The sequence below is a fragment of the Aedes albopictus genome, chromosome 1 (assembly GCF_035046485.1).
Source record: "Aedes albopictus strain Foshan chromosome 1, AalbF5, whole genome shotgun sequence".
NCBI lineage: Eukaryota > Metazoa > Arthropoda > Insecta > Diptera > Culicidae > Aedes > Aedes albopictus.
In genome coordinates, this window is record NC_085136.1 from 216,816,677 (window position 1) to 216,827,097 (window position 10,421).

A 10,421-nucleotide genomic window follows, 5' to 3' on the forward strand; every position below is an offset into this window, starting at 1 on the left:
GGTTGTTTATCACAACTTTTATGAATGAATATTAGGCTCACGGACTTGACGGTGACTACGACATATAATTTTCATGTATTCTTTGAAAACACAGCAATAAAACTGATTGGGAAGAAATGCGGTTTCTCATACTGAGTGACAAAGTTGTTTTGTCGCTAAACTTAGCTACTCGGACAACACTTTCGACGACAAGCTTTAACTGCTACATTCGATTCTTCAATATTTTTAGTTGCCCAAACGACCTTCCTGCGGCGATACATTTGAATGGATCGCATATTTACCGTAGCATGCACTTGTAACTCCTACCGATTCTGAGGAGCACTTATACAGCGCAGCATAAACGACATCGACGACGACAGACAAGCACGTAAAAAAACGAAGAAAAGAAGGTCAATCACTCCGTCGTCGCGCGTCGCCTTATCCTTCTTTACAATAGTTTCGTAGTAGAGCGGTAGTAATTCGATTTTTCATGAATGAACTCCTCATTCCCCGTCCCGTCACCATACAATCAAGGCACCGCCCGAGAGGCACGAGACGAGGGGACACTAAGTTGTAAACACAAACCATATGATTTTTATTATCGTTTATCGCTGCCACTCCACTCTCTCTACGGCCGGGCCTCCGCCGACGGTGTCTCCTTTTAATTTATGTATTATTGTTTGTCATTCATTCAATTCGCTTCGGCTTGATGGCTCTCTGGTTTGGCACTTACCCTCGTCCTCCGTCTCCCTTCGGGCCCAGCCGGTAGTCCAACCGATCATCATCATCATTATTTTGTACTTTTTCCTATTCTTAAACGGTTCTTCTGGCGGTGACCTGATGTGTTTGCACTGCTTCCACCACTCAAACGTGCGACTTCTCGCCTCGCCCATTATTGTTCCTTGCTTTGTTATGGTTTTTGCGAAACTTTTCAAGTGCATCGCCATGGATCTAGTTTGCTTTGCCTGAATTGCTTTCTCACATTGTTTACGACATTCTTGCGGTTTTCCGCATCCCTTCTCTGCCAGTTGCCGATCCCCGTCAACACTGGCGGACTGAAGGCATTGACGAGTCGCACCGCGCACCGACTGTCCTCCATGTGCGACACATTCCTTTTTCCTTTCGGAATCTTCTGCATTTCTTCTTGCCGCCGCGCGTTTTGTTTGCGGGTGACTGAAAATTTATTGCACTAGCACTTGTCGCGTGCCGCTCTCGAGCGCCGCCAGCCTGTCTGCCGAATTGCGGCGATGACCCATTCTTATCGCCGTCGGCGCCTGTCGTCATCGGCGGCTTCCTGATGCTACTGCTGCTGATTGCCAAAAATGTTTACTTGAGAATGTTGGCGCTTGCCAGACAATCTAGGGTCGCAGATTTAGCGGCTTCTTTGTCGCACAAGTAACGAATACGTAGACGAGCTTACTCACTGTATTCCACGTGCACGTCAAATCAAATGCAAATCAATGTCTACGTTACAGAAGCTTAGACGCATACGAATTGAAACGCCTCAAGTATCGCTCAATCCCTTTCTCTAATTCGAACGTGTTGAAATCAATATCTAATCTTCCCTCTCTTCTCATTCTCCTTGCAGAACTTTGCAATAATGGGTCTCCAAGCGGCAGCTAGCAGCGGCAGTAACAAGCGCAAGCACGAGGAAACCAGCGCGCCAACAATCGAAGACAATGTAAGCAGCGTCAACCCAGCAGCAGGGGTTGAAGGTTCGTTAATTGAGAATCAGCACCCTGGCACGCCCTCGGAAGATGGGGCGAGTCCGTGCAAGAATCCACGGCTGGAACAACCAGCAGAAGAGTCCAGAGTAGAATCAGAGAGTTCGGAAGAACCGAAAACCATCACCATTATTAGCAGTACCACAGCAGTGACATCGGTAGCGGCACCGATCGTAACAACTAGCAGCAGTAGTAGTAGCATCAGTATAACAACCACCTTAGTAGCGTCCCCAGGAGCAGGAGCACCGACTACGATAGCTCCCATCAATAGTCCGTTACTGTTACCGCCGGCACCGCCAGCCGAAGACAGCATAGCCAAGCTGGAAGCGGTAGCCGTGCCCGGTGAAACGGGATGGAATTGCGATCCAACCGTAGACCCAATCAGCAAGCTACAGGCCGTAGCCGTGCCGGGCGAAACATGGGGATCGGACAGCACTCGGTCAACGCTGGCAACGACCCTACTGGCAGCGGATGACCTTGATGATGACGATGACGACTTCGAGGATGACTTCGATGACGATGAAACGATATTGCCGAGCTATTCGCCCATTCGGTATCCTTGCTCACCTAACCGAGGATACATGCCGGCATATCCAAAGCCCGGCTACTTCCCGGAGCCGTACCAGAATTGTTCCCGTATGGCGGCCAACAATGGCGCTCAACAGTATTCTAACCGCGGGTACGGATGGAGCCAGCACGGCTACTATTCCCCACCGTATGAAGCACCGTCGTCGCAGCAGACGATAAGGTGTGCAGAGAATGGCAAGTCCTACTTTGAGCTGGGTAGCGCCAACTACAGCAACGTGAACCAGTTTGCTGCTCAAGCGCGGCATCTTAAACGGTGTTGCGACGGACGCAATATGTCGTGCAATAACAAGCAATGCTACAAAGAACGACGCTTAAAGATGATGAACCTGTCCATGTTCAAACTGGCCAGGTTCCGGCAGGCTTCCGATCAATCTCTGTATCGATCGGTTCTAATCTGCAATACGCTCAAATCCATTGAGCGAGAAATCGACAACGAGAACAAGGAGTTCAGCCATCAACAGCACTTGCAGCAACAGCATCCACACCTATACCACGCGCCACCTCCCCCTCCGCATCATCTTCACCATCCACATCCACCACCGCAACAACCGCTTCCACCCCCGCAAAGCGAGTACGGACCGCTGTACAATGGCATCAACAGTCGGATAGGCGGGCCCGACAAGCAACAAGCTCCTAAGTTTAGTGATATTAGCAATAACGGCAGCAGTAACTACAGTAGACTCCAAGGCAGCAATACAACGACTCAGTCGGCATCCGGTTACAATTCAACCGAACAGCAACCTACGACGATCACTACGCAATTATCGCCTTACGACCAACAACCGCCACCGCAGCAACACCACCTCAGCCCACTGACGACCGCCTCCACAACGACGGTACCGGCGTCCAGTCCCCATCACAATCACCCGCTGAAGGATCCACAATCAGGTCGGGCGACTCCGTTCCCGTCCACCGGTAGCAACAGCTCCCTCTCCAACGGTTATCACGACGGTGATTCTGGCTTCGGCGACGACGACTGCACCCGCCCGATCAACTGGGGCTCGGTACTTAGCCTCTCCTCGCAATCGGCGCTCGATCCGTTAAACAACAACGACCTCTTCGTAACGTCTCCGAGCGTCGCGGTTAGTGTCGTCAACGACAGCCATCACTCCGCCAACGTGACGGTACTAGCGAGTAACGATAATTGTGATAGTAGCACTAGTTTAGCATTAAGTCAATCCGGGTCGACCTCCGGCAGCGACGGTAGCGCGATCAGCAGTGTTAGCAATAGTGATAGCAGTAGCGACAGCAATCATACGACAGACAGTACCATCCCTGCCAGCAGTTCCTCGGGATCCAATTCCTCTAGTACAACCACTCTAACCTCCCTGACGACCCTGACGACGACCAGCCATTGTGATCTTAACCTTACGACCCTTACCACATCTCCTTCTCCACTTCTCTCGTCCTGTGCGTCGGCACTTCAGTACCACTCCAGTACAAACGGTTCCAACTGGGACCTCGCATATCTGGACATGGACATGGACGAAATGTTTCCCAACTGTTACAAGATAACTTCGTTCAACTCGGACGTCGACATGCTGGGACTCAAATCTCCCATGTTGGAACCAAGCAAAGTGGTCTGTGATAACGATATGGATTCCTTTACCACTCACATAATGGTCGGGAGTTAGTATTAAGCCCCCGCCATGGCAGCAGTAGGGTTTGTCAAGCTTTCTTCCCTCATCTCCCGGTAGAGGGAGAAGGCTTGACAAGGCGCGCTCTCTCGCTCAAAACCTGATCCCACCAACACACAACACACAAACCCAAATCTCCACGCACTAGAATCAAGTGTTTGTAAGTGTCGCGCCATGTCCATTCTCAGGTTGTGAAGGCTGTGTTATACTCATTAGTTTTCGTTACGTTAATAATGACCAAGATTAATAATAAAGTCAGGAAAACAATTTAAAACAATCGAATAGCTTTCTCTATTTTAGTTCTACTTTGATCTTTTCTTTCAAAACCAATGAGTTAACTCGTGTCCTTCCCCGGTTTCCCACTTCCAAAACCCCTCGAATCCAGCATTACCAGTTCAAATCAGAAACGTACAAATGACAGACGAAACAAGAACCCGACAAATGCGCAAAAAAGCTAAAAATGTAACAAAACATAAACTGCTTCTGTCACTATTGGTTCCTTATTAGGATTAGAACAAAGAACAAACAGGACAACTTGCAGAACGGTCACAATTATTGAAGAGGAAACAAATTAGATTTACAAACAAACGCAGTACATATTATTAGTGGTAGTTGTAATGAACGTAACGTAGCAGCCAACAAATTCGATCAAGCAGACAACAATAGAAACAAGGAATTGTACAACCACGCAGTTTTTGTTCCTCATTTTTTGGCAAATCTGGCGGCGGGTCCGATGAAGTGACACTGTTTTGTTCTTTTCATTTCGGTTTTGAGGTGAAAACACATGAAACGTTGGAAAAGTTCACAATTTTGCTGTGAAGCTTTTCAAAAATCTTAGTTCTCCATCCAATCAAACGACATCAAACGTGGAATTGACCACGAGTGCCATAAAGTAAATATGTTCCGTTGTAAAGTAAAACACCTCCTCGAAACAAAAAAATAGGAGTTGCTTCAACAGGGTTTCTCTTAACAAAAATCCAATTCCTTTCCACCGACGCCATGTCACTGTATACTTTCACGCGCACTTTGGAACTTTGGAACTTTCTTGACTTTCATCAATCAGTTCTAGTCCTTTCTTCTTAACTCAGCTTCACTTTACCTACTTCCACCAATCTTTGCTTGATTCAGGTGAACAATTACACTCAAATTCGAATACATTCCACTGACTTAGTAAGAATCCATAAACTGTTCAACTGCGCTGAAGTTTCACCATGACAAGCAGGCGTTAATTTGTTTCAGTGTCCGTTCCGAAGTGTGGCGTCCTTCCGCTATTTTACTCTGTAGCAACAAAGTCGGCTGCCGAAAAAAAAAGTCAATTCAAAATCTTTCTCCGCGCGGGCAACACGCACTGTTCTAGAGCAAAGTAATTTGGTAGCTTAATTTTTCTTAAAGAAATCCCGAAAAAAATATCGAATGTTTTACATAAAGCACCGGGGGTTGCTGAGGGATGGGTTGCTGCAAAATGCATGTGCAAGCACAACACTAAATATTTAGGTGGCAGCCAGCAAGAAGAGCAAATCGTACCAAATCTAGTCCTTTGTCAATCTTTAAATCAAATTTTTTACAAGGGTATTTTTATTTCTATATGGTTATTACATATTAACTTTCTTTTCGGGAAAACTCCTTTAATTTTGAAGAAAAAACGACTATTTGTGTAAATAAGAAGAATGTTTGGCAGAGATTTGGATTTTCTAGCGAAAAAAAAAACGTAAAACAAAACATTGGTGTCATTCGGTCAGCAGGCAACCAGCTGCCCGAATATACAAAAGATCGAACAAAATTGTACTATAAGAGATTATATATACCTAATAAATATATTGGACATAATACACTGACAAAAAAGGAAAAAAAAAACAATTAAAGAACAATGCCACAACAATTAAAAGGCCATTCCCCCGAGCAGTGAGTGGGTCGATTGAATGAAATCAGTACATACTTAATCCAAGCCTGTACATTTTAACTCAAATGGAAAAGACGGAGATAATTCGATTGGTAAAACAACAAAACAAGCAAGAAAATACATGAATGTAGTTCATTTTACGAATTATTGAAAAGAAAAAACGGAAAATGAAGAAAATGTCAAATAAGTAAAGTAAATTGTTTAGAGTTATTATATTTGAAAATAAGAATAATTTATTGAATTTATTATATACATGTAAATACGAGAAAAGAAAAGCAAAGGAAAACCTTAAAAAAATAAAATAAAATGAACATTGAAAATCTAAATGCTACTGGTGTAAATTACTTTAATGCATAATATCACTGTTAGGACGACTTGTCGCTGAACTAAACCACATACCGACAGCAGCTTCTATTTCGAGCAGCTTCAATACTGCAAATTTATTAAACTATTATTACATGAATTCATATTACATATTTAATCTTACAGTGTAGTATTTGCTCTCGCGACAGACGTAGCTCCTAACCGGAGTGCAGGTCCTACTTCGTTCACGGACTAAACGACACTGCCGAGTCGTAAAATCATAGGCAACGTCGGCCTTCGCGCCATCACATATGCATTTTACTCTTGCTTCTTTGTCACCAGTTCAACTCAGCAACAAGCGTACTGAAACTGTACGCAACAATCACAATATATTCTGCCTAGTATTAGTCACGACTTACGAGTTTTGTAACTGTTGCTTTGACATCCCTTCCTCCTCGATTCCTTGACGGTTCATCATAGTCGTATGTTGTGTTGGGTCCAGTTATCCTGGTGAATAAGGCTTTACATCGCCAACCTGGAGATGGCGGGTTCAATTCCCGGGAATTTTTTTCGACCTCCCTTGGACACAGTGGAGCATTGTGCTAGTCTTACAATATTCAAAAATTCATGCAAAAGGCAAAGAAAAAACAATAACTGTGGAAGTGCTCAAAGAACACTAAGTTGAAGAGAGGCAGTTCAAGTTCCAGTGGTAACGTAGAGCCACAGAAAAATAAGATGTTTCGTTTCCGAGGATTCATAAAAAAATATAAAATTTGAATAGACCACGGACTTTAACCAGATCACCCCAAACCTTTTCATAGTCTGCATGTTGGGGCAATATCAGGGTGCATTTATGGGTGAACGCGCTACAACGGATCAGATGTTCGCCATCCACCAGGTGTTGCAGAAATGCCGCGAATACAACGTGCCCACACATCACAAGTTCATCGATTACAAATCGGCGTATGATACAATCGATCGAGAACAAGCAATGGCAGATTAAGCACGAATACGGATTCCAGGATAAACTGATACGATTGATCAAGGCGACGATGGTTGTGATGGAGTGATGTGCGTAGTTCGAGTATCATCAGGGACACTCTCGAGTCCCTTCGAATCTCGCAGAGGGTTACGGCAAAGTGATCGTCTTTCGTGCTTGCTGTTCAATATTGCTTTAGAGGGTGTAATAAGGAGAGCGGGGATAAACACGAGTGGAACGATTTTCACGAAGTCCGTTCAGGCGAATCGGATTAGTCACCTTTGGTGGGCTGTTCGGGCTCGTTTGGAAGTTAACCATCAATGTAAACTTCTTTTCCCGGTCAGCCTAGATAGCTGTGTAGTGTCGGTAGCGGTTGTCTCAATTGGCTAAGAATAACACTACGGACCGCCTGATCCAGTGGTAAGCGTCCACTAAACAGGTGACCCCTAATTCATGGTGTTATGCGGCTTTATGCTTACCGTGCCAAGGAATGAATGGTTAGGGGGTCTAATAAAAACCTAACCAAAAACGGAGCCTGTAGAGAATTAGGGCGTCCTCCACAGTATGTTGCCCTTACTGCGCTAACCGGAGCAATAGTGCAGTGGACCTTGTGTTTCTCCGAGATAATCAGTTGTCCTTCTTAAGTCTCAAATTTTAGGCTAAATAAGGGCGGGATTATTCAAATGTTGTAAATTAGCTTACATTAGTACCTATATGGGTTCGCTTAATGCGTTTTCGCCATTGGCGTTTTTCAATTGACACCGATTTGGTTTGTCGTTGATGTTTCCTTTTTATGCTGTTATTGTGAAGAGTGTAATCCTGTCTAGTTTGGGTAGTGGCTGTGGCTAGGAAACCTCAGATCAATTTTCAGCGTAAAAGCGTGCGTAGCCCAAGTGGCTCTACTTCAAAAAGTTCATTTTCGTAGGGTAACTTCTGTATAGGTTGCCTTGTGAACCCAGTTTTGCTGCTTTCATTATAAATGAAGTGTCGTGCCTCGAGCATGCCATATCTACGAATAACGTTAACAGTATGTTTCAACCTTTCCTCATGGATGCCTTCAAGCAAGCTCTTGTATTCAGTATCTTTTTGCTGATATTTGGCAGTATTGCTATGATGATTACATCATCTGAAGTAGCTCAAACATTAATTTGAGATGCTTCAGTTTGATGGATTACTTAGGTAGTACAGTTCATGGATAACTTAGCATAGAATTGCACCTAACCCAACTCTGCATGAGCAGAAATTTGTCATGAGTTGACTGATTGGCATGTGTCAGAGTCTCCATTTGACCTTCTTTGCACTTTTGAGTGTTCTTTCGCATACTTTGCGTATTCAGGCGTCCCTGCTCAAAAATGGAGGACCTGTAAATACTAATTGGTTGCGACCACATTTTATGTATAACTCGCTTCCATTGCTACTCCAAGAGAGTTTCATTGTGGTTTTGTCATTACAATGCCCTCCATTGTGGTCTATTGCTTTGAAAGAAGCTTGTCCTCTGCGGTCTGTGCGGATCACAAGAGGTATTCCTGAATGGAACTCTGATCTGTTAGTTCAAAATATCTTCGGATAAACCATTCTGTTGTATAGTTACGAATCTCTAGCTTCCGCCCGAGAATTATAGCTATATAATCGACTTAGTGGGCCCTAAAAAGCTCTGCTTACTTCAACTCTCCAGGAGGAAATGGGGTTTTGTCCTATTTTTCTCCAGAGGGATTTGAGTGTTGTAGTTTTTTATTGGGTATTTTCATGGCGTGAAATTACTTGATAGTTTTATCCCGAAAGGGTGCGTGCGTTGTTAGAAAGAAGGAATGAGTTCCAGATTAATCTGGTTACCCGTTCTTTCTGAAATGCTTGAAACGCATTGTCGATTATCACATCTGTGATGTTCGTGTGGCTGACATGCCTATTCATGTGAACTCACATGTCTTCCAATGTGGGATGTTCACAGTGACTCTTTTTCACAAAGTTGTATTCAAGAAAGTACTCGCTCAAACGTAGTTTTTGCTTGGGTGATTTCTTGAATATTGAGGATGCTTTCGATGACGTGCCTTTCAATGTCATATTGAAAGTTGCATGACGTCACAAGCTTCCTCCAATGAGCTAGAGGCTCTCTTTACGCTTATGCGTTTTGCAGTGTCCTTTTCAGGGCACTGATTAAACCCGTTGTGGTATGGGCTATGAGCTCTCGTTGCGCTTATGCGTTAATTCCCTCTTCTAGGGCACCCCTTCCTATTTCATCACCTTTCCCTTTCCTAATCCCATTCCATCCCTTGTCCCATTCTCCCTCAGGTAAATGATGAAATAGGCTTATATGTATGGCGATGGCACAAATGTCCCAAATGGAGGATAACGTGCCTCTGGAGCCGGCCTTCTGATACCTGATACCTGAAGGAGAGCGGGGATAAACACGAGTGGAACGATTTTCACGAAGTCCGTTCAGGCGAATCGGATTAGTCATTAATGTGTCGAAGACAAAGTACATGATGGTAAAGGGCTCCAGGGAGGAATCACAGCGTCCGCCACCCCGAATTTATATCGACGGTAATTAAATCGAGGAGGTTGAAGAATTCGTGTGCTTGGGCTCACTGGTGACCGCCGACAACGACACCAGCAGAGAAATTCAGAGGCGCATTGTGGCAGGAAATCGTTCTTACTTTGGACTCCGCAGAACTCTACGATCGAATAAATTACGCCTTAACACGAAGTTAACTATCTACAAAACGCTGATTAGACCGGCCGTCCCCTATGGGCACGAAACATGGACCCTACGTGCAGAGAACCAACGCGCCCTTGGAGTTTTCGAACGGAATGTGTTACGTACCATCTACGGCAGAGTGCAGATGGAAGACGGGACTTTGAGAAGGCGAATGAACCACGAGCTGCATCAGCTGCTGAGAGAACCAACCATCGTCCATACCGCGACAATCGGGAGGCTACGGAGGGCGGGTCACGTCATCAGGATGACGAATAGCAACCCGACTAAAATGGTTCTGGAGAGTCATCCGACCGGTACAAGAAGACGTGGAGCGCAGCGAGCTAGGTGGGTCGACCAAGTGGAGGACGATCTGCGGAGCCTATGCAGAGTGCGGAACTGGAGACTAACAGCAATGAACCGAGTGGAATGGAAACGACTACTATGTACAATAGAGGCCACCCCGGCCTTAGCCTGATCGATGTATGTATGTATTGTAAGAAAAGACTAGCTGGGAGGTATACCTCTCAGGGTTGGCAGATATCTGCTCAGGAAGACTCACAACTCACTGAACGGAACAATGGCAGACACACACTGGAGGACAAAGACATTTCTCACC

At 45.0% G+C, this 10,421-nt stretch overlaps 1 protein-coding gene across 2 annotated transcripts in view; it reads left to right on the top strand.

Moving 5' to 3' along the window:
• Positions 1–6,154, top strand: part of LOC109621580 (uncharacterized) — a 62,990-nt gene extending 56,836 nt beyond the window's left edge. For both annotated transcript variants that reach the window (XM_029851766.2, XM_029851765.2), the window contains one exon: positions 1,568–6,154. In XM_029851766.2, the coding sequence (XP_029707626.2) occupies positions 1,580–3,925 (2,346 nt within the window). In that variant the 5' untranslated portion in view covers positions 1,568–1,579 and the 3' untranslated portion in view covers positions 3,926–6,154. The remainder of the gene's footprint in view (positions 1–1,567) is intronic.
• The last annotated feature ends 4,267 nt before the right edge of the window (positions 6,155–10,421 follow it).